This window comes from Lagenorhynchus albirostris, chromosome 3, assembly GCF_949774975.1.
Source record: "Lagenorhynchus albirostris chromosome 3, mLagAlb1.1, whole genome shotgun sequence".
NCBI lineage: Eukaryota > Metazoa > Chordata > Mammalia > Artiodactyla > Delphinidae > Lagenorhynchus > Lagenorhynchus albirostris.
This window is the reverse complement of record NC_083097.1, coordinates 151,960,264-151,979,536: the sequence shown is the minus strand read 5'-3', so window position 1 is coordinate 151,979,536 and position 19,273 is coordinate 151,960,264. Positions and strand designations below refer to the sequence as shown.

Here is a 19,273-nt window from a genome sequence, read left to right as displayed (position 1 = left end):
CAGACCGCCAACTTCTCGTATCCTCACATGGCAGAAGAGGCAAGGGAGCCGTCTGGGGCCTCTGATGAGGGTACTAATCCCATTCATTAGGGCTCCACCCTTATGACCTAATCACCTCCCAAAGACCCCACTTCTTAATACCGTCACCTTGGGCATTAGGTTTTCAACATAAGAATTAGGTGGGAGGGGAACGAAAGTATTTAGACCACAGCAGTGGGCAGTGTTGCCCCAACTTTCTGTACATTCAAGAAGACTAGTTCAGGGAAACCAGCTTGGTGGCCAACAGCCCCACTGCAGCTGAGATTCCTCTTCCCCTTCTAGTAGAGAAGCCCCATGGTGTGAACCTACTCTTCCTCCTTGGCCTGTAGACTAAAGGCTGAACTCCACAGCCTGGCTGCCTCCTCTCCCACCATGTGTCCTCACCTACATGTATCCTCTTGAGGTCCTTGGAGCTGTACCCCAATTCCATGAAGGTGCCTTATGCTCCACAATTTTGTACATGTGAGGACATACTGCCACTCTTCCTTCAGGGCTCAGCTTCCTCAACTTCTGCCCACTCTGGGGCAGAGTTAGCCTCTTCCTCTTGTGCTTCCACATCGCCTCGTGTTCATTTAGTAGGTCGTTACACATTTTGGAAAATTGTCCATTGGACTACATATTTCCCAGGCTATTCTAGCTCCTTTCCAGGGATGAACCACTGCGGACTCTGAGTGTTTGTAAAATGGATGGAGCTCCCAGCATTGCAGAGGGGATATCCCAGGCTCCTTGACCCACTTCAGGACTCCCAACTTCCTGTGGCGATCTTGCTTAAGTTTGCACCATGGCCCTGCCTAACTTGGCCTCCTCTTAGGGCAGACTCAGAGGGAAGTGCATCTTCCTGAATTAGCTGGTGTCTTGTGAGAGGGTGGGGCTTGGTGACATTATAAGTCAGATTACTCGTGAGTTTCACTTTTGAGTACAAAGCAGTTCAGTGGGATGTCTCATTGAGAGAGAAGAGCCCAGGTCTGAGAAGAGTGACCAACTGCTGCTTCTCCCAGGTAAGATTCTCCTCTAATTCCTGCCTGCCTCAGCTCTAGCCCCTTCCTTACCCTCATCTCTCCTGCTTAGTCCATCCTGGATGAGTGGAGGCTGGAAAGGCTAAGCTGGTTGGTCCTCGATAGTGCTTCCTATCCTCGGCAGAGGTCCTGGGATACCTTTCAGAAGGAAGGCTCGTTCCATGTAGCTGATTCAGCTGAATTAAGCCAAGAGGCCCACAGTTATTCAAACATCCCCAGACCCTGGGCTGGGTTCTGGGGATCTAGTGATATGGCAGACATGTCCCTCCCCACAGGAACTCTCAGCTGGAAGAGACAGAAATGAATACATTTACTGGGAGTGTAAATACTGGGGTTACTTGGGGGAAGCTTCAGTCTCTGTTATGTAGAAGTGCTGAATAAATGTTGAATAGAAGAAGAAATGAATAAGAGTGAATGAGTGATTGAGCTAGCTGGGCCTCGAAAGGAGAGTGAAATCTCACCATGTGTGTAGCCCTAGGCCCCTCCCAAAGGTAATTGCCTCAGTTATCCCATTTTATCCTCAAAACAGACTTCTAACATATATGGAACATATGTTTGACAGATGTGACAGCAACTTGAGTGTAGGTATATGTGACTTTGGGGAGATTTTTTGGAAACTGATTTCTTGGTTCTCTGAATAAGAACTCCCCACCTCTCAATTTTTCAAAGCTGTACTAGCACCTACCTATTTCAAGCCCTGTGCTGGGCATTGAAGAAGCAGAGATGACTCAGACAGCAATTCCAGGGAAGGCTGTGAACGAAGGCTGGACAGCAGGAGACAGGATGAAGCTCATAGTCAATGTGGCTGGAATATGAAGGGGAGTAGCAAGCGAGGAAGCTTGGGTTGAGGACAGTGTGAGGGGGTTGCAAAGTCACAAAACTTTTCTTTTTCTGCAGTAGAAGCCATCACAGTGTGACGGCTTACTTCACATTGTGGGGAATGACATGATAAAATCTATTTTTGCACATCACTCTGGTAACATGTTTGGTGTGGGTAAGGTGGCGAGATGGATACATGGGAGCACAAATATCAATTAGGAGGCTGTTGGAATAATCAGATGGGTGGAAGGTCTAGGACAGTGGCTGTAGGAACTGGGAGGTGGAGACACATGGGAGCTCTTTCCGCTCTCAGCTCTTTCAGCCTGAGAACTTATTGCGTAGAGGAAGTGAGGGTCAGGGATGTATAGCGGCAACATGAATGCCTCCAGCCAAGGTGAAGGACGGGAAGAATTTTGTGGGGAAAAGTGAAGGAGGAAATGAATGTGGCTTTGACCATTGAGTTTGAGGAGGCTTCTCTAGCATCCAGAGATGCTAACAGACCATTGGAATTTGGGATTTGGCTCAGGACAGGGGTAGATTTGGGAACCTTCACACAGGTTTTAATCAAACCTTGGGGATGAGTGAGATAAAGAGGGAGTGTGGAGAAGAAGACTATGGCCAGAAATTTGGGAGCCCCATTGTTTAAGAGGAGAGGAGCGAAGGAGTTATTGACGAAGACTATGAGAGACTCAGGAAGGAGGCCCAGGGAAGACTGACTGTTGCAGCCAAGGGAGAAGAGAATTTTGCAGTGAAGAGAATTCTCATGGCTTTGCATGCCTGAGAGAGGATGAAAGCATGGGGACTGAGGAAAAGGCTGGTATTGGGCAGTCAGGAGATCATAGGTGGCCATGGGGAGGGCAAATTCATGGACATGAGGGGAGTGGCAGGTGGGGAGGGGTTGCAGAGGTGGGAAGGTAGCTTTCCTGAAGTTCTGCTGTTAAAGGAGGAGAGGGAATAATTCAGTAGCCAGATGCCTTCTGCCCATCTTGGGCCCTCCATTGCATTTCCCTTTTCTTCCACCTCTGCAGGGCACCTGAATCATTGAAGGCTCCTTTGGAAACTTCCTGGTCCCCATTTTATTTATATGTAGATGAAAATAAAGTAGGCCTTGAGATGGAGAGACCTGGTGTGGCTGCTTTGTGAGGAGCTGCATCCTCAGCTATGAGCACAGGGCTCTTTCAGCTCAGCATCACCCCACCTTCCAAAACCCACCCTGACGTTTATGCTGCACATTAGAGTTCCCAAAGCATTTTCCCTGTTGTTACTCTTTTTAATTCTGATGACAACCTTGTGAAGGTAGATATTATCTTGTTTTTTACAGATGAAGAAACTGAAATGCAAAGAAATCATAAATGATTTGCCCAAAGTCATGGCATTAGTGGAACACCTTTCTGAAGCACAGATCCACCCCTGTCCACTTCCCTCTTCAGCGGGAAATTTACACACCTTAACTTGGCATGAAGGTGCCAAGCCAGCCTGCTTGCTTCTCCAGCAGGTCTTTGGCCCCTCCTTACCTCACAGCCTTTGCTCCAAACCTTTAGCACATCCCTGAACTCCCAAGTACAGCAGCAAGTCCATCTCTGTCACTGCCTGTGTCAGTCATACTGTGATTATTGGTAAAGCTGTGAGGTCCCTGAGGGTGTGGCCTAGGTCTGCTTTGTCTGTACCCTAGCATGTGGCACATTAGGCATTAGGGACTGGTAAATGTGAATGAATGACTGAATGAATGGCATTGGGATTAGAAATCAGCCTTCCCAGTGCTCTTTTGTTGTACATGCTCTGGAAAATGAGGGCTTTCTGGTTGTTTACTAAAGGATTTTGATGGTCAGAGATTCTGAGCTCTGCCCACATCTTCCTTCCTGGTCCCCTTCAGAAGGAAGAAAGTTAAGGGTCTGTATCACAGCCTCCGAGGTTCATCACAACCTGTGGAGTACGTGGTTCACCCAGGAACCCTTTTCTCCCATAGGAGGTCACCCCCCACCGTGGAACCACATGGACTTCATTGGGTCTCTAGGGTTGCAGCAACGGGAAGGAGTCCCCAGCTGTCCCCAAGAAGGCTTGCCCTGCCCCTCAAACAGCTCTGAGCTGGTAAGTTCAGCGCTGGGTTCCTGTCTCGTGCCTATTCAAGGCTGTTAAGAGCAGGAGCAGCAGAAGATGCCGTGCGGCCACTGGCTCACACCCATGCAGCCCTTTCCTGTTTACTGAGCCTTTCATATCTGATCTAGTAGCTTTCTCCTTCAAGGCTCCACACCACTACAAGGTGGGGATTATCTCCTCATTTTACAGGCGAGGAAGGGGGCTTAGAGAGGTGACATACCTTGAGTTTAAGGCATGACAGGAGCTTGAGCTGAGGTGTTTCATCTCCAAAGTCTAGAAAGGACCCTCCAGGGTTTTTCTTGTAGAAAGCTGTGTTCTTAAAGCCCTTCCTTTTCCCACTTCTCAAGTCATTCCTGCACATCTTTCACCCCTCAACACGGCCACTGAAGTCAGGCACACAGAGAGAATTTCAGTGCTGAACTCAACTTGGAGGTTGTACAGCAAGGTTATTGTGCCTCAGGTTAGCTCAGAGTGAATTTCTCTTTTTTCTGTCATCTTGACCAAGATTTAGAAGCCCTTGCCTACCACACCCTCTAGCAGGAAACACTCGGGTAAGTCAATTCACATCTCTTCGTCTCTGTTTCGTCAACACTGAAATGGAGGAAAATAAAGTCTAATCCTCCCACCCCTGGAGGATTAAGTGAGCTAATGGAGATACAGGACCTGCACAGAGAGGCATCCACGAAAGGGTTCTTGTATCGTTCCCTGCAGTTTCTTTAGCTTTCCAGCCCATTCTGAAACCTGCTTGATTTGGCTTGTTGCCCAAACTAGAGGGGCGTCCCCCCTCACTGCATTTCATGCTCCCACTTCACCCTTGTCCAACGTCTGCCCCAGACCCTGTAAACATTTCTTCTGTGCACAATCCCTAGCTGGGCCACAGAAGGGTGCAATGACTGTGCCGCGGTGCCTGCCCTGCCAGGGCTTGCTCTAGGGCCTGCCACCATCACCTCTTTCACTTTACACCACTCTCTTGAGACTCTGGCGCTGGTCCCACACCCACCCTGCTGGCTTTATTGCACACACCTGCAGTTTAAAGACAAGTCTCTTCAGCTTTGGGGGGACTTCACATGGATGCCAAATTTCCTGTGGCCTTGGGCCCCCACTCAGCACTGCAGGCTTCAACCTCAGCTCCCCTTCCCATGATGATCTAAGAACCACGTGTAGTCGGAACGCAGTCCCATCTGAGTCCCTTCCTGGTGCCTTCTGCCAGGACTCTTTTTGTCACCAGAGGGGTCATGGAGTCAGGCTCCCCAGGCTAGTTTTACCTTGTGCTCTGAGGAAAGGGAACCCATGTCCTATAGGCCAGCCACTGTCTCACCCCTTCACATCTACTGTCTTCTCAGTCCTCAAAACATCGCTGAGAAGTGGGTGCTATTTTTGTTCCTGCTTGACAGAGGAGAAAACCTGCTCAGAGAGATGAGGTGGGCCCTGACTGACGGACACAGCAAGTTGGTCAAAGGATCCAGCATTGAGGCCGCATTGAATCCACCCTCTCTCTAATGCTTTGCTCCTCACTCTCCTGGCTGAGGTCTCTCCCCACTCTTCTTGGGGGAGGTTGAGGGGAGACTCCAGTAGCTTCTCCTGGCTGCTGTGCGCCCACCAGCGTCAGCCAGGGAAGTCCTCCTGTGTTTCTTGAGGCTTCTGCCATCTCATAGTCACTCCTCTTGCACCTGTCACTGCAGCTGGGAGGAAAAGGAAGAAAAACATCGATCTACCCAAGCCACTGACTTCTCCATAACTCTGATGTTGTCATTAAGCAATAATAAAACACCCCTCACATCTGAACAGCACTTTACACTTTCACATACATTATCCCCTTTCTTATGCCACCACAACCACTTAGTCAACAAATCCTGAGAGCCAGCCACTCCTTGTGGCCCTGAGATACAGCCATGAACAAGACATGGCTCCTGGGTGCTTTTGAGTATTGTTATTCTCTTGTTAAGTCTTACCATGTCAGAGAGAAGTTTAACTTGCCCAGGGCCACATAGCCAGGAAGTGACAGGGCAAGGACTCAGATTTAAGTTTTCTCATCCCATGTCCTGTGGGGGTTTCTTTGCTGCCAACTTCATCAGCTTTGGGTTCTTTTCAGGTGTTTTTATTAGTTTTTATAAGGCTTCACATTTATGTGGAAACATCTCTGCAGTCAGATCTGGGTTCAAGTCCCGCTCTGCCCCTTAATAGCTGCTTGGATTAAGCAGATGACTATACCTCTCTGAGCCTCAGTTTCCTCATTTGTGACTCAGGAATAGCTCCTCCTAGCATGCATGGCTACTGGAAGCAGTAATGTGAATATGGAACTGAACATCTGGACTCCAGTTAGGATCATTTGCCTCCTTAGGGATCTGTTTCCCATTCTTTTCCTAAAGCAGGGGTGGGACTGAGTTACCCCCATCTCCCTCAGTTGGCAGCCTCTCCTCCCTGGCTCTCCCTGCCTCCTTATCCAGGTGCCTGAGTGGTACTTTATAGATACGGGCCCAGTGTGGGGTAGCGGGTCATAGGAATGGAATTCCTATGAGACAGGCAGTGGGGACCCGGGAAAGGCTAAGCCTGGGAGAATGGAGTCGGGGGCTGGGACCCTCTGAAAAACCCAGGGAGGCTGCTGAGGCCTCTTTGAAGGACAGGCCAGAGGGTTGTCCCAGGGAAGTTTCCACACAGAAGTGAGATACTGGAGCTTTTCTTAAGCTCCCCCAACTCAAGCTTCTGCTGGAAAAGAACCTGGTGTCCCATCCTCTGCTTTCCCTGTCTGCCCGCCACTCCCTTCACTCTGATCTGCGCCTTGCCAGCCTTCCCCCAAATCCGTCCCCTTGCTCTGAAGAAAAACCCTTTGTGCTCTTCCCCCATATCTTCAAATGGCTCATTCCTTTCCTTCATTTAGGTCACCTCCACGGGGAGACCTTCCCTGACCAATATCCAAAAATACCTCTTCCTCTCCTGGTCACTCCTGAACTTCTATTTCTACCTTTCTTTTCTACCAGTACTACCAGAACCATATTACATGTTTCTGTGCTTATTTTCTGCCCCCTACACTGGAATTGAATTCCACAAGAGCAGACTCAGCTGGCTGTGCAGTGTATGGTGCTTAGAATAGTGCTGGGTGCATATTAGGGGCTCAGTCAATGTCTGTGTGAAGGACGGCAAACTGTGGGAGGACTGTCCTCCATGGTGTGGCCCCCAAACTCTCCTGGCTGGGCTTACTCGGGCTCTAGAGTGGAGTGTATCGGAAGAGGGAAGCTCCTGAACCTGAAGTTCATCCACACATTTGTTCATTCATTTGCTCATCTAACAACAATTCACTGAGCAGCTCGGCTCTGGGTCCTGGGGAACCAGAGCAAATCACTGGTGGGGTGACAGGGGAGAGGTCTTGCCAGCCCTGAATTCAAAGAAGTAGAGGGGGTTGGAAGGAGCTGAAAGGATCCACAGGGAATGGAGCAGGAGGAAGTGGGTTGGTCTTCCCACCAGAAAGGAGCTTTCTGAGGGTGCAGGAGCTGGTGTAGGCTGTGAGCGGCAAGAAAGCCACAGTGTGTGAAGAGGCGAGGAGTGAGGCTGGGCAGGTGCTGGGGAGCTCAGCAAGGCTCACAGTGGGCTCAAGCAGGGCTCAGGCCAGCCCCTGGGGAAGCTAAGGGTGGGGTGCTGGTCTGGGCTAGGGAAGGGAGGTATGAACTGGGCCAGGCTAACCTCTGTCCTGTTTGGAGTGGGGGAACTTCGCTAGGCCAACAGGGCTCCTGCCCAGATGTCGGCCTGTTTCTCCTCAGGTACAGGAATGCCTGCAGCAGTTCAAGGTGACAGGGGCACAGCTGCGGCAGATCCAAATCAGCCTACTGGACTCCATGGAGCAGGCCCTTAAGGGGCAGGCCAGCCCTGCCCCTGCTGTCCGGATGCTGCCCACATATGTGGGGTCTACCCCACATGGCACTGGTGGGTGGTATAGACTAACATGGGTGGCCAGGACTGGTAAGAGGGTTCTGATCTGGGGGAGGGGGGAGTTCCTTACCCCTTTCTCCATCTCTAAGGTCCCCATCTCTAAGGTCCCTTGATGAGACTTCACAGGCCTTGGGAATGTTTCTGGGAAGAAGAGGGCTTGCTCTCACCAGCTGCGTGCCTTTCTGTGACCTGCTTTCCCACAGAGCAAGGAGACTTCGTGGTGCTGGAACTGGGAGCCACAGGGGCCTCACTGCGTGTTCTGTGGGTGACCCTGATGGGCATTGAGGGGCACAAGATGGAGCCCCGAAGCCAGGAGTTTGTGATCCCCCAAGAGGTGATGCTGGGTCCTGGTCAGCAGGTGAGCACTCACTGCACAGGCTCTGGGCCCGGGGGCAGCTGGGGCTCCAGTGGGCAGAGCTAAGCCCCCAACCCACCCCACAGCTCTTTGACTTTGCCGCCCGCTGCCTATCTGAGTTTCTGGATGCGCTCCCCGTGGGCAATCAGGGTCTACAGCTTGGGTTCAGCTTCTCCTTCCCTTGTCACCAGACAGGGCTGGACAAGGTGAGTGGCTACAGGGACAGTGGGTGGAGGGGCTGCAGCCCCATGAAGGTTGTTGGAGGATTGACCTGAATTTTCTGCCTCCAGAGCACCCTCATTTCCTGGACCAAAGGTTTTAGGTGCAGTGGTGTGGAAGGCCAGGATGTGGTCCAGTTGCTACGAGACGCCATCCAGAGGCAGGGAGTGAGTAGAGGCAGGGGAGCAGGGAGGGATGCCCATGTGGTCTGGGCCTGGGCCTGGGCCCAGCACATGTAGGCTGTTCCTATGCTTCTGGGAGAGCCTGCTTTCCTCTCGTGTTTATACCCTTTATCCATGTAACCTTCGGGTAAATGCTGCTACCATTCTCATTTTATAGGTAAGGAGACTGAAGCTAAGAAAGGTCAAATAAACGTTCAGGACTGTAGGGGGAAACAAAGATGAAAAGACTTGACCCTGTCCTCAGAGACCTCACAAGTCTAGTGGGGAAAGCATTCCAATAAAAGATTGTCCCTGTTGAGAATGTGGTTCCGATGACTGTGGGAGCACAGGGAAGGGTGTACTACGACTTGAGCAGAGACTTGAAGGAGAAGTTTGCCAGGTGCATAAGCTGGGGCTGGGGAGGAAGGTCTAATTTCAGAGAAGGGCATATTCAAAAGTCTGGATGCCTGAGAAAGGCCACTCTGGATCTATGCTGACTAACCACCACGGTGCTGTGTGAGTAGCTGGAAGTCAGGGCTGAGAGGAGCAGGCTTGGGGAGCCAGGCCAGGACCAGGGTGAGCAAGAGAGGTGTCTACAGCATAGCCTTCAAGGTGACATGTTTGCTCACCCTTGTCCTGGTCCTGTGGGGAGCACTGGTGTTCTGGAAGTGATGGCTGAGCCTGAGAGCCCCTGAGACCTCCAGGGCCTGAGCTGGGGGCAGAGGAGCCAAGGGGCAGGCGTGGGATGGGAGGAAAATCCTCTATAGGGTGGGAAGGCCTAGAGCATATGTGACGCAAATGTGTGGGGCATGCGGACACGCATTTCAGGGACTCTGTGTGTCTCCGTCAAAGCCAGGGCCCCAGCCCTGCCCATACCCCAGGTTCCCTGACCTCTGTCCTCTCTGTTGTCCAGACCTACAGCATCGATGTAGTTGCCGTGGTGAATGACACAGTGGGCACCATGATGGGCTGCGAGCCAGGGGTTGGGCCATGTGAAGTTGGGCTGGTTGTAGGTGAGTCACAGCCATTTGTGATGGTGGATGGAGGGCCTGGAGGCCTGGTGGACAGGCCCTGATGGGGTGTCCCTGCCAGACACTGGCACCAATGCGTGTTACATGGAAGAGGCACGGCATGTGGCAGTGCTAGACGAGGACCGGGGCCGAGTCTGCATCAGCGTCGAGTGGGGCTCCTTCAGTGATGATGGGGCCCTGGGGCCAGTGCTGACCATCTTCGACCGCACCCTGGACCACGAGTCTCTGAATCTGGGTGCCCAGAGGTGGCCTAACCTTCTGCTCTAGCCCCATCACTGCTTTGTTCCCCTCCCACTCTGTTGTCCCTGTACTCCAGCCCCTAGGCCCCTCCCTCTCATTTGCTCCTAGGCTCTCCAGGTTGCATCCTGGGGGGCCCTGGCCAGGCTCAAAGAAGGAATGGGTTCTAGAACGAAGAGTTTTTAACTCTTGGCCCTCCCTTATTCCTGACTCTGGCCAGCTCTGGCAGGGGTTGGGGGTTGGGGGTTGGGAGTAGCCAAGCAAAGAGTCTCCTACCCTCCTTGGGTCCTTCTACCCTCCAGGAGCCCCCATGAACCTAATCTAAGCCAGAGGGGGCAGTGGGGTCTGGGTAAACACCCAACTGTCTCCTAGGAGGCCATTTGCTTCTGGACCCTTCAGCAGGGACCGCAAAGAAAATGACCTCTCTTTGGGAGTTCTTGGAGGTGGGGCCAGGTGGGCTGAGGGCTTAGGAAAGGCTCTGTCCAGCCACCCTTCCTGCCTGTAGGTTTGAGAAGATGATCGGGGGCCTGTACCTGGGTGAGCTGGTGCGGCTGGTGCTGGCTCACCTGGCCCAGTGCGGGGTCCTCTTTGGCGGCTACACCTCTCCTGCCCTGCTAAGGCAAGGCAGCATCCTCCTGGAACATGTGGCTGAGATAGAGGAGTGAGTGCGGGAGGCGAGTGGGCTGCGACAGAGGGGTTCTTGACTTGGGAATGGGGAGGATGCTCTTTCCCTGAGGTAGCCATGGAGCTTTGGTGGGGGCAGGGAGCTTTGGGGCTACTTCAGCCCCAAAGTAGCACCCTGTCCCCGCCAGTCCCTCTGCTGGGGCAGCCTGTGTGCACGCTATCCTGCAGGATTTGGGCCTGAACCCGAGCGCCTCAGATGCCGAGTTCGTGCAGCACGTATGCGCGGCTGTGTGCACGCGGGCTGCCCAGCTCTGTGCAGCTGCCCTGGCTGCCGTCCTCTCCCGTCTCCAGCACAGCCGGGAGCAGCAGACACTTCAGATCGCTGTGGCCACTGGAGGCCGAGTGTTTGAGCGACACCCCAGGTATTGGGAATACAGATGATCCTGTGTTAGCAGGTAGCAGGAACAAGTGTGTGTTTGTGATACACACCCAGAGGGCACTCTGGTACCACTGGTGCAAGCCGATGGGTATGAATGGCACCCAAGCAAAGTGAGGACAGACAGGGGCTGGGGAGGCCAGAAGAGGTCAGAGGAGAGAAAGAGGCTTCTCTTGGTTGTGCAAGGGAGGGTGTCACTGGGGGCACTGGGCATATGGTTGGTGCATAGATGGGTTTAGAATTGAATTGATTTGAAGTGAGGGAGCCCAGGGCTTCTGCAAGCCCTGGGGGTCAGGGCCAGGTGCCAAGCCAGGGTGCACCTGATGTGTGTCTGTGTAGGTTCCTCAGCATCCTGCAGGAGACAGTGATGCTCCTGGCCCCCGAATGTGATGTCTCCTTCATACCCTCTGTGGACGGGGGAGGCCAGGGTGTGGCAATGGTGACTGCTGTGGCTGCCCGCCTGGCTGCCCACCGGTGCCTGCTGGAGGAGACCCTGGCACCATTCCGGTTGACCCGTGAGCAGCTGGCAGCAGTGCAGGCACAGATGCGAGAGGCCATGGCCAAGGGACTCCAAGGGGAAGCCTCCTCCCTCCGCATGCTGCCCACTTACGTCCGGGACACGCCTGATGGCAGTGGTAAAGACTTGGCCTGAATGGGACATGGGCTCCTGGGGGTCACAGCATGTGTGGGGGTGGAGCTTCCAGCTTTGACCTGGCACTGAGGGTCTCTGCCCCACAGAGCGTGGGGACTTCCTGGCCCTGGACCTGGGAGGCACCAACTTCCGGGTCCTCCTGGTGCATGTGGCCACTGGAGGTGTGCAAATCACCAGCCAGATCTACTCCATCCCGGAGTGCGTGGCCCAGGGCTCTGGGCAGCAGGTACCCACAACCTGGAGCTGATGTCAGGGGGCGGGGAAGGGCCAAGTGGTCTACTCCCTGACTTGCTCCACTCCTCAGCTCTTTGACCACATTGTGGACTGCATCGTGGACTTCCAGGAGAAGCAGGGCCTGAGTGGGCAGAGCCTCCCCCTGGGTTTCACCTTCTCCTTCCCATGTACGCAGCTCGGCCTGGACCAGGTGAGAGAGGGAGGGCTGCGGGAAGCCATCCTCAGGGGCTTTCCACCAACATACTCTTCTTGGAGTGGGCAGGAGGCCTGGAGAGGGCTTCCTGGGCTAGGGAGAGGGCTGGGTGGAGGCACTGCTGGGCTGGGCCTGCACCCAGCCTCAGTTTCTCCAGATGTGATGTGCCCAGGTGGATGGGATGCGGTAAAATGGCCTGGAATCCAGGGCCATGAAAAGGCGTGGGATGGAGAAGGACATGGTTACCCCTGGGGGCTGCCAGTGGGCAGGAGAGTGGAGCCAGAATTAGGTCTGGGCACTTGGGAGCAGTGCAGGCCAAGGTTGGGACTGACCAGAGGACACACTGGCTGTCTCACTCACAGCACTGTTGTAATGCCGAGGGTATCTGCAGAGAGCAGATTGTTCTGTCTCTCAAAGGGGCTTGTGTTTGCATGGTTTCTTTGCCCTCTCTCCTATTCCCGGCCTTGCTGGTATCCTTCTCAGGGCCTGGTTGGGGTTGGCAGAGGGGCGGGCACAGGTCTAGACACAACATCCACTCAGCGCACACCTCTGCATCCTTCATCAGGAATGCTAGACTTTTCATGCACACACCTAAGGCCTGCCATGGAGACGGCTCCTCCCAGACCTCTGATCCAAGCTCCCAGGAATCTCCTCCTCAACACCCCCAACTTCTGCTGAAAAGCTCCTGTGATGAGGAGCTTGCTGGCCCTGAAAGTGCCCACCAGGTTCTTCCACACCTGTGGTCTCTGGGAAGCTCTGCCTACTCTACTCCAACCAGCCTTCCTATGGTTTTCGCCTACCCTCTGCTCCTGCTCTGACCTCTCAGACACGGGCCTCTGTGCTCTGCTTTCCTTTGGATCATGCAGTCAGCAATGTCTCTTTGCTCATCTGCTTCCTCCAGCCTGAGTTATTCTGGCACCTTTTGATTATTCCTTGTAAGGTGTGAGAAGCAGGTGGGACTCTGTGCAAAATCAGGCATGCAGGAAACACGGTCCTATTAACAGAATTTAATTTCTATGTTGAGCCCACATTCTTTTCAGGAGTGAAAACTTAATGGTAATCAATTCAGGGATCCCCTTATCCAGGTAGGGGCCCCTCCTTTGCTGTATAGAATGTGCAGACAAGCTGGGACATGGGGGAAACGTCCAGGCCCCAGCCATTTGGACTCTGCATCTTGCTCTCTTGGGTCTTGACAACTCCCTTGATACCTTACCTTCCCCTCTGTGGGGAAGGAGGGCAGAGGCTGCCTCTGTTCTCAGATTATCCAAATCCCTTCTGTATCCTCCCCTTCCCCACAGGGGCATGCCCAGGGTGGAGGGCCTAGGACATCTTTCTCAGGAAGCCATCTGGAACCTGGCTCTAACTCCTGCCCACCTCACCTTCCCCAAACCAGGGGGTCTTTCTCTCATCTGGGAGTGGGGAAACTTTGCTGTTACTCATGATCTGGCTCTCCTTCTCATTCACTCTCACTCTCTCTGGTTTCTGTTTTTGAGACAATGAGCACAGAACACTCTATCTTGTGGTTTTATGGGGAAAGGAATAAAAGGAAATATTACTGGGGGAAATGTCAGTTAATATGTCTAAAGTCTCCTGCCCCAAAGATTCCCAGACCTGCTCTCCATGCGTCTACTTTGGGCAGAGCAGTCATTTTCTCCTAATGGTGGGTGGAATAGTTCCCCTGCCCTCTCCCTCAGAGGAAGCACAATAAGAAAAGAACAGCTAGGTCCCCATTACTAAGTTCACAATTTAAGGCCAGTTTCTCACAGTAAATTGTCTTGTCCCCTCCTGTCCTGCCCAGGTGTCTGGTTTCTGGCTTTTCCATTCATCCTTCACTCGTATCTGGAACATGCATGTGAATCTCCCATTGACACGGCTCCGTCCTAACTCTGAGAATTCCTTCCTTTCAAGTGACTCTTGCTAGCTCTTTCTGGAAGAGCAAACGCTGCTGTTATTTGGACCTCTGAGCCTTCTCTGTCCTTCCCTTTCTCACACACAGCACTCATTTTACCAGATCTGTTAATTCCTAACCCAATTACAAAGGGCCATTCCTTCTGGGCAGATGTCTTTTTTTTTTTGCGGTACGCGGGCCTCTCACTGTTGTGGCCTCTCCTGTTGCGGAGCACAGGCTCCGGACGTGCAGGCTTAGCGGCCATGGCTCATGGGCGCAGCCGCTCCGCGGCACGTGGGATCTTCCCGGACCGGGGCACGAACCCGTGTCCCCTGCATCGGCAAGCAGACTCTCAACCACTGCGCCACCAGGGAAGCCCTGGGCAGATGTCTTAAAATGGCCAGACCCTCAAACTATCTGAGCATTCTGGCACTAAAAGTAGAAGACGTAGGTTGGATGGTTATTAATAGGTTTCTTCACACTGGAATTCTCCTGGGGAATTGGGAGGGGGCAGAAGGCAAGGCCCTTAATCGTATGACAGAGTAGGCACAGAATCCTATGTGGGGAAGGAATCATATACTGCATTCTGATGGGATGCAGGCTTTGGGGAGGCAAAGTGAGATTCCAAGGGAACTCTAGCTTCCTGCTTCCTCTTGGTCCCACCCCAGGGCATCCTCCTGAACTGGACAAAGGGTTTCAATGCATCTGACTGTGAGGGCCAAGATGTTGTGTGTCTGCTGCGGGAAGCCATCAGGCGCAGACAGGTAAGTAGTCTGCCTGCAGAGGTGCTTTGGAGTAACAGGCCTTGAAGGGAGCAAAGGGTCTCCCGCTGCCTGATGTGGGGGGCCCTCTGTAGTAGAGACCTCTGGGTCCAGTGCTAGTTGCTGTGACGACCACGTTGCCCAGCAACTAGCAGCATCCTTTTGTGTGCAGGCAGTGGAACTGAATGTGGTTGCCATTGTCAATGACACGGTGGGGACCATGATGTCCTGTGGCTACGAGGACCCCCATTGCAAGGTTGGCCTCATCGTAGGTGAGGAGGGCCCTGCTGTTTTGTGCCCCTACTGCCTGTTGCTAATTTACTGCCTCCTGTTGAGTTGAACATTCCCCTGGCCTTGGGGATGTGGCATCACTCTTACCTGACTCAGTGGGGCCCTGGAACACTCTATTGGGCTGAGGGTCTGGAGCTTTGGTGTTTAGCCCAGCTTAGCTACTGACTCACAGTCATTTAAATTCTCTGAACCTCAGTTTGCCCATCTGTTAAATGAATGTGAGCTTTGGAGTCATACAGATTTGGGTGGAAATACTAGCTCTGCCACTTCCACTGGTATGACCTTGGGCAAATCACCAGAGCCTCAGTTTCCTCATCTCTAAGGTGGAGATAATAATGATGCCTATCTTAAGGGGTTATGAGGATGAAATGGGAGGGGACAAAGTGTAGCATTATGCCTGGCTCATGGCCTACAGAGTATATGGAATTGGGTGGGACCCCAGTGATGGGATGGGTGTGTGCAGAGAATGAGTTGAGATGGTTCTTTGAATAGTCCAAGATTCTAAGTCTTTTTTTTAATTTTTAATATTTATTTATTTATTTGGCTACGCTGGGTCTTAGCTGTGGCACATGGGATCTTTAGTTGTGGCACGCAGGATCTTTTTAGTTGCAGCATGAGGGATCTTAGTTGTGGCATGCAGGATCTAGTTCCCTGATCAGGGATTGAACCCGGGCCCCCTGCATTGGGAGTGTGGAGTCTTAACCACTGGATGGCCAGGGAAGTCCCCAAGATTCTAAGTTTTTATTAAGCACCTCTCCTGTGGCCAGTTGGGGGCTGGATGAAGGGACAGGAAGACACATAAAGAAGGGGAAAATATCTGCCTTCTCGGAACTGTTTAGTGAAGGTTGAATCCAGAAGAGCACGTGGCCATCAGAGAGAGCTGAATCTGACTCTAAATGCCAGGGCAACAAGCCAAGATCAGAAAGGAAGGGGTCCCGACATGAGTGAGACTTGAAAAGAAAGCCTTGAAAAGAAAAAAAGGAATTTGGCTAGATGGGGAAGGAGGGATCCCATAGCTCCTTGGACATCCGTTTCTTAGAGCAGGAGGTATGTGGCAGCCTCGAAGGAGACTGGGAGCTTCTTGAACATAGTGTCTGGCACCGGGAGATGCTCGAGAGAGGCAGGCCCAGATTGCTGTGTGAATTAACAACTGGATGGAGTAATTCCAGGGTCCAACAGACCTGCTTAGAGCTGGTTGTGTGTTGGGGAGAAGAAGGAAAAGCCTTTACCCAGGGTATGCCTTCTGTCTAAGCTTCTTGGCTTCAAGGTCAAATCCAAATGTCACTTTCTCTCTGTAGCTTTTCCTGACTTTCTAGGCAGGAAGACTCACCTGTGCTTGGGTGTTCCATGATGCTTTTCTTTGCACTTCTATTTGGGCACACACAGGAAGTATCAGAGTTGGCTGCTCATTGCCCAACCTCTGGCCACTGTGGAGCTCCTTGTGTCTCATTTTTATGTCCCCGGTTCCTGACCCAGCACCTACTGTTTGACTAAAGACCTGGAAGGCCAGTCGAGGAAGGCTTGGGCCTCTCACCCATGTGACAGCAGGGGCTGTCACACATCTCTCAGGGGAATGATGTGAATGACGGGCATTTTGGGAGCACCCTGGGGTAGCATGGGAGATGCGCTGATGGTGGTGCTGGTAGGGGAAGTAGTGGAGTCCTGGGGGGCTTGATGGTGGCAGGGTCTGAAAAAGGGATGAGAGGAAGGAAGGAGGACCGGGCTCTGGGCAGGCCAATGAGCATGGGGAGATGGAGAGGTAGGAAATGAGCCCAGATTTTGCTATCTCTGTGGGAAGGGCTCAGAGGGATCTTGTCTGCAACAGTAAATGGCTTCCACCCCATCTGGCCTCTCTGAAGGAACTGGCACCAATGCCTGCTACATGGAGGAGCTCCGGAATGTGGCAAGTGTGGCTGGGGACTCAGGCCACATGTGCATCAACATGGAGTGGGGTGCCTTTGGGGACGATGGCTCTCTCAGCATGCTCAGTACCCGTTTTGATGCAAGTGTGGACCAGGCATCCATCAACCCTGGCAAGCAGAGGTGAGGGTTGGGCTGGGCAGGTGTGACTGGTGGTGGCTGGCACTAGTGATGTGGCTGGTGGTGGCACGGGGCTGGGGCCTCCTGCCCTGTGTGCACACACACTTTCACGCAGGTTTGAGAAGATGATCAGTGGCATGTACCTGGGGGAGATTGTGCGCCACACCCTCTTGCATTTGACCAGCCTTGGAGTTCTCTTCCGGGGCCAGCAGACCCAGCGCCTTCAGACCAGGGACATCTTCAAGACCAAGTTTCTCTCTGAGATTGAAAGGTGCTGAGGCCTGCATTATCTCCTTCCACCTCCCAAAGGACTCTATCGTTGGGTGGAATGCTGGTTGGAGGGAGGTGCACCCAGAGGACGAGAAAGCCATGAGAGGGGGCGCTCATGCAGGATCCTGCCTCTCTGTGCTCTATTCCCTCCTGTCCCCAGTGACAGCCTGGCCCTGAGGCAGGTCCGAGCCATCCTGGAGGATCTGGGGCTGTCCCTGACCTCAGATGATGCCCTGATGGTCCTGGAGGTGTGCCAGGCTGTGTCCCAGAGGGCCGCCCAGCTTTGTGGGGCAGGTGTGGCTGCCGTGGTTGAGAAGATCCGTGAGAACCGGGGCCTGGAAGAGCTGACTGTGTCCGTGGGGGTGGATGGAACCCTCTACAAGTTGCACCCTCAGTGAGTCTGGGTGCCAGGCTGGGCAGGGAGGCATGGCCAGGTGGAGCCCGGCTGACCTGGTCTCACCTCGGCCTCTCCCCCTCACAGCTTCTCCAGCCTGGTGGCAGCCACAGTGCGGGAGCTGGCCCCTCGCTGTGTGGTCACCTTCCTGCAATCAGAGGACGGGTCCGGCAAAGGTGCAGCCCTGGTCACCGCTGTTGCCTGCCGCCTTGCCCAGATGACCTGTGTCTGAAGAAGTCTCCAGCAACCAGCTTTGTTGGACCAGGGCTGGGACCCCATCTGTCCCCCAGCCAGGTCCAGACACCCAGGACTTCCAAAACAGCCATGTATGACCCCTCCATGGCCACTGGCCTGGACCCCTAGCTCTCCCTGAGAGAAGTAGCACTTGGGTTAGCAATATATATATATAATTTATTTACATTCACGTCCGCTAAAATCCCTACGCGCCCTGGCGGCCGGGCAAGGCTGTGTACATAAGGCCAAGTGTAAGTGCACGAATGCACTTAAAACAGAGTCAGGGCACAAGCTTCACATGACAGGCCCCGCACGGGGGCACCGGCCAGCCCCAAGAACGGGCACGCCACGGCACGCACACTCGCCATTGTCCAGCCCGGGACTCCCGTTGCATATTCACACGCCCCGTCAGGCAGGGCTCCTCGTGGCTGGGGGCAGGGGGGGATCAGAGAGGAGCCGTTGGGTGTCCCTGGGTGGGTGGGAGAAGGGCAGCATGTGAGAGGCAGATGTGGACTGACACCGGGCGTGAGAGACGTGAGCAGCCTCCAGGTGTACAGCATGAGATGCATGTGTGGGGGGATGCATGTGACAGGAGCACACGGGACATGCATGGGCACATGCCCGTGTGTAGTTGTGTGCCTGAATCCAGGGGCCGCCCCCTGTTCAGCTGTGGCCCTCAGTCCCACAGGCTTGGAGCCAGGCCCCTCAGATGTGCCCCTACCCAGCAGGCACAGAAATGTTTGCATAAGGTCCAGCTCAGGCAGGAGCTCCGGGGGCCACGTCCCGAGCCCATCGTGTGCATGTATGCCCGTGTGTATGCGGCCCCCTGGCTGGGGCAGGAGGAGAGGTAGCATCACACGCACATACACACACACAGATGGGCTGGGCCCAGCCCGGGCTCCAGGCACTGTCCACCCTGGGCCCCGGGCAGAGTCGGAGCAGGTGGCAGTGCCAGCCCGGCCAGGCAGGCCATGGAGGGGAAGGAGTGCGGGCAGGGTCTGAAGGGCCAGTGTTAGGGGATAGCGTCTGCCAGGAGGGGGCCTGTCCACACAGCTCTCCCCGGTGGTGGCTTCTGCCTGTCCCTGGCGGGTGCCAAAGCTGGTGAGAGTGTAGGCTTTGTGGGCCTCGCCGGCCTCAGCATTCGGCCTCTGACACTGTGAAGAGGCCAGCATCTGGCTGGCCAAGTCCGGCCACTGCTGCAGCCAGCTGGCTGAGGTTGCCGTTGGGGAAGTGCCGCGCCTCCCACAGGTTGAGGATCATGGCTGTGGGGCTGGGCTTGGAGGCAAAGAAGCTGAGATGGCTGCAGAAGGGAGGGGAGCCCGTCAGTGGCCTGGCTTCCCTCAGGCTGCAGCCTCTAC

General features: G+C 53.9%; 2 protein-coding genes across 6 annotated transcripts in view; one reads left to right on the top strand and one right to left on the bottom strand.

The window, feature by feature from the left end:
- The first annotated feature begins 967 nt into the window (after positions 1-967).
- HK3 (hexokinase 3) lies at positions 968-18,099 on the top strand. 4 transcript variants are annotated; one of them, XM_060144263.1, is made up of 19 exons: positions 968-1,037; positions 3,841-3,962; positions 7,727-7,889; positions 8,099-8,253; positions 8,337-8,456; positions 8,541-8,636; positions 9,544-9,643; positions 9,723-9,906; positions 10,404-10,559; positions 10,711-10,944; positions 11,298-11,593; positions 11,697-11,836; positions 11,915-12,034; positions 14,594-14,689; positions 14,859-14,958; positions 16,837-17,020; positions 17,133-17,288; positions 17,448-17,681; positions 17,769-18,099. In XM_060144263.1, exons 2-19 carry the CDS (start codon positions 3,867-3,869, stop codon positions 17,911-17,913), a joined length of 2,775 nt encoding a protein of 924 aa, XP_060000246.1. In that variant the 5' UTR covers positions 968-1,037; positions 3,841-3,866; the 3' UTR covers positions 17,914-18,099. The 4 variants fall into 4 exon arrangements, with proteins under 4 accessions (XP_060000246.1, XP_060000247.1, XP_060000248.1 ...); XM_060144264.1 differs by lacking the exon at positions 8,337-8,456; XM_060144265.1 differs by lacking the exons at positions 8,337-8,456; positions 8,541-8,636.
- UNC5A (unc-5 netrin receptor A) overlaps positions 18,072-19,273 on the bottom strand; it is a 62,532-nt gene continuing 61,330 nt past the window's right edge. For both annotated transcript variants that reach the window (XM_060144267.1, XM_060144269.1), the window contains one exon: positions 18,072-19,215. In XM_060144267.1, coding sequence (XP_060000250.1) covers positions 19,050-19,215 — 166 coding nt within the window. In that variant the 3' untranslated portion in view covers positions 18,072-19,049. The remainder of the gene's footprint in view (positions 19,216-19,273) is intronic.

What these genes read in the sequence shown, in the direction of transcription:
- HK3 (XM_060144263.1), top strand. Translation starts at nt 3,867, where the DNA reads ATGGACTTCATTGGGTCTCTAGGGTTGCAGCAACGGGAAGGAGTCCCC. An exon ending in ACGCCATCCAGAGGCAGGGA is followed by an intron (nt 8,637 to 9,543) that starts GTGAGTAGAGGC and finishes TCTGTTGTCCAG; the next exon opens with ACCTACAGCATCGATGTAGT. An exon ending in GTGTTTGAGCGACACCCCAG is followed by an intron (nt 10,945 to 11,297) that starts GTATTGGGAATA and finishes GTGTCTGTGTAG; the next exon opens with GTTCCTCAGCATCCTGCAGG.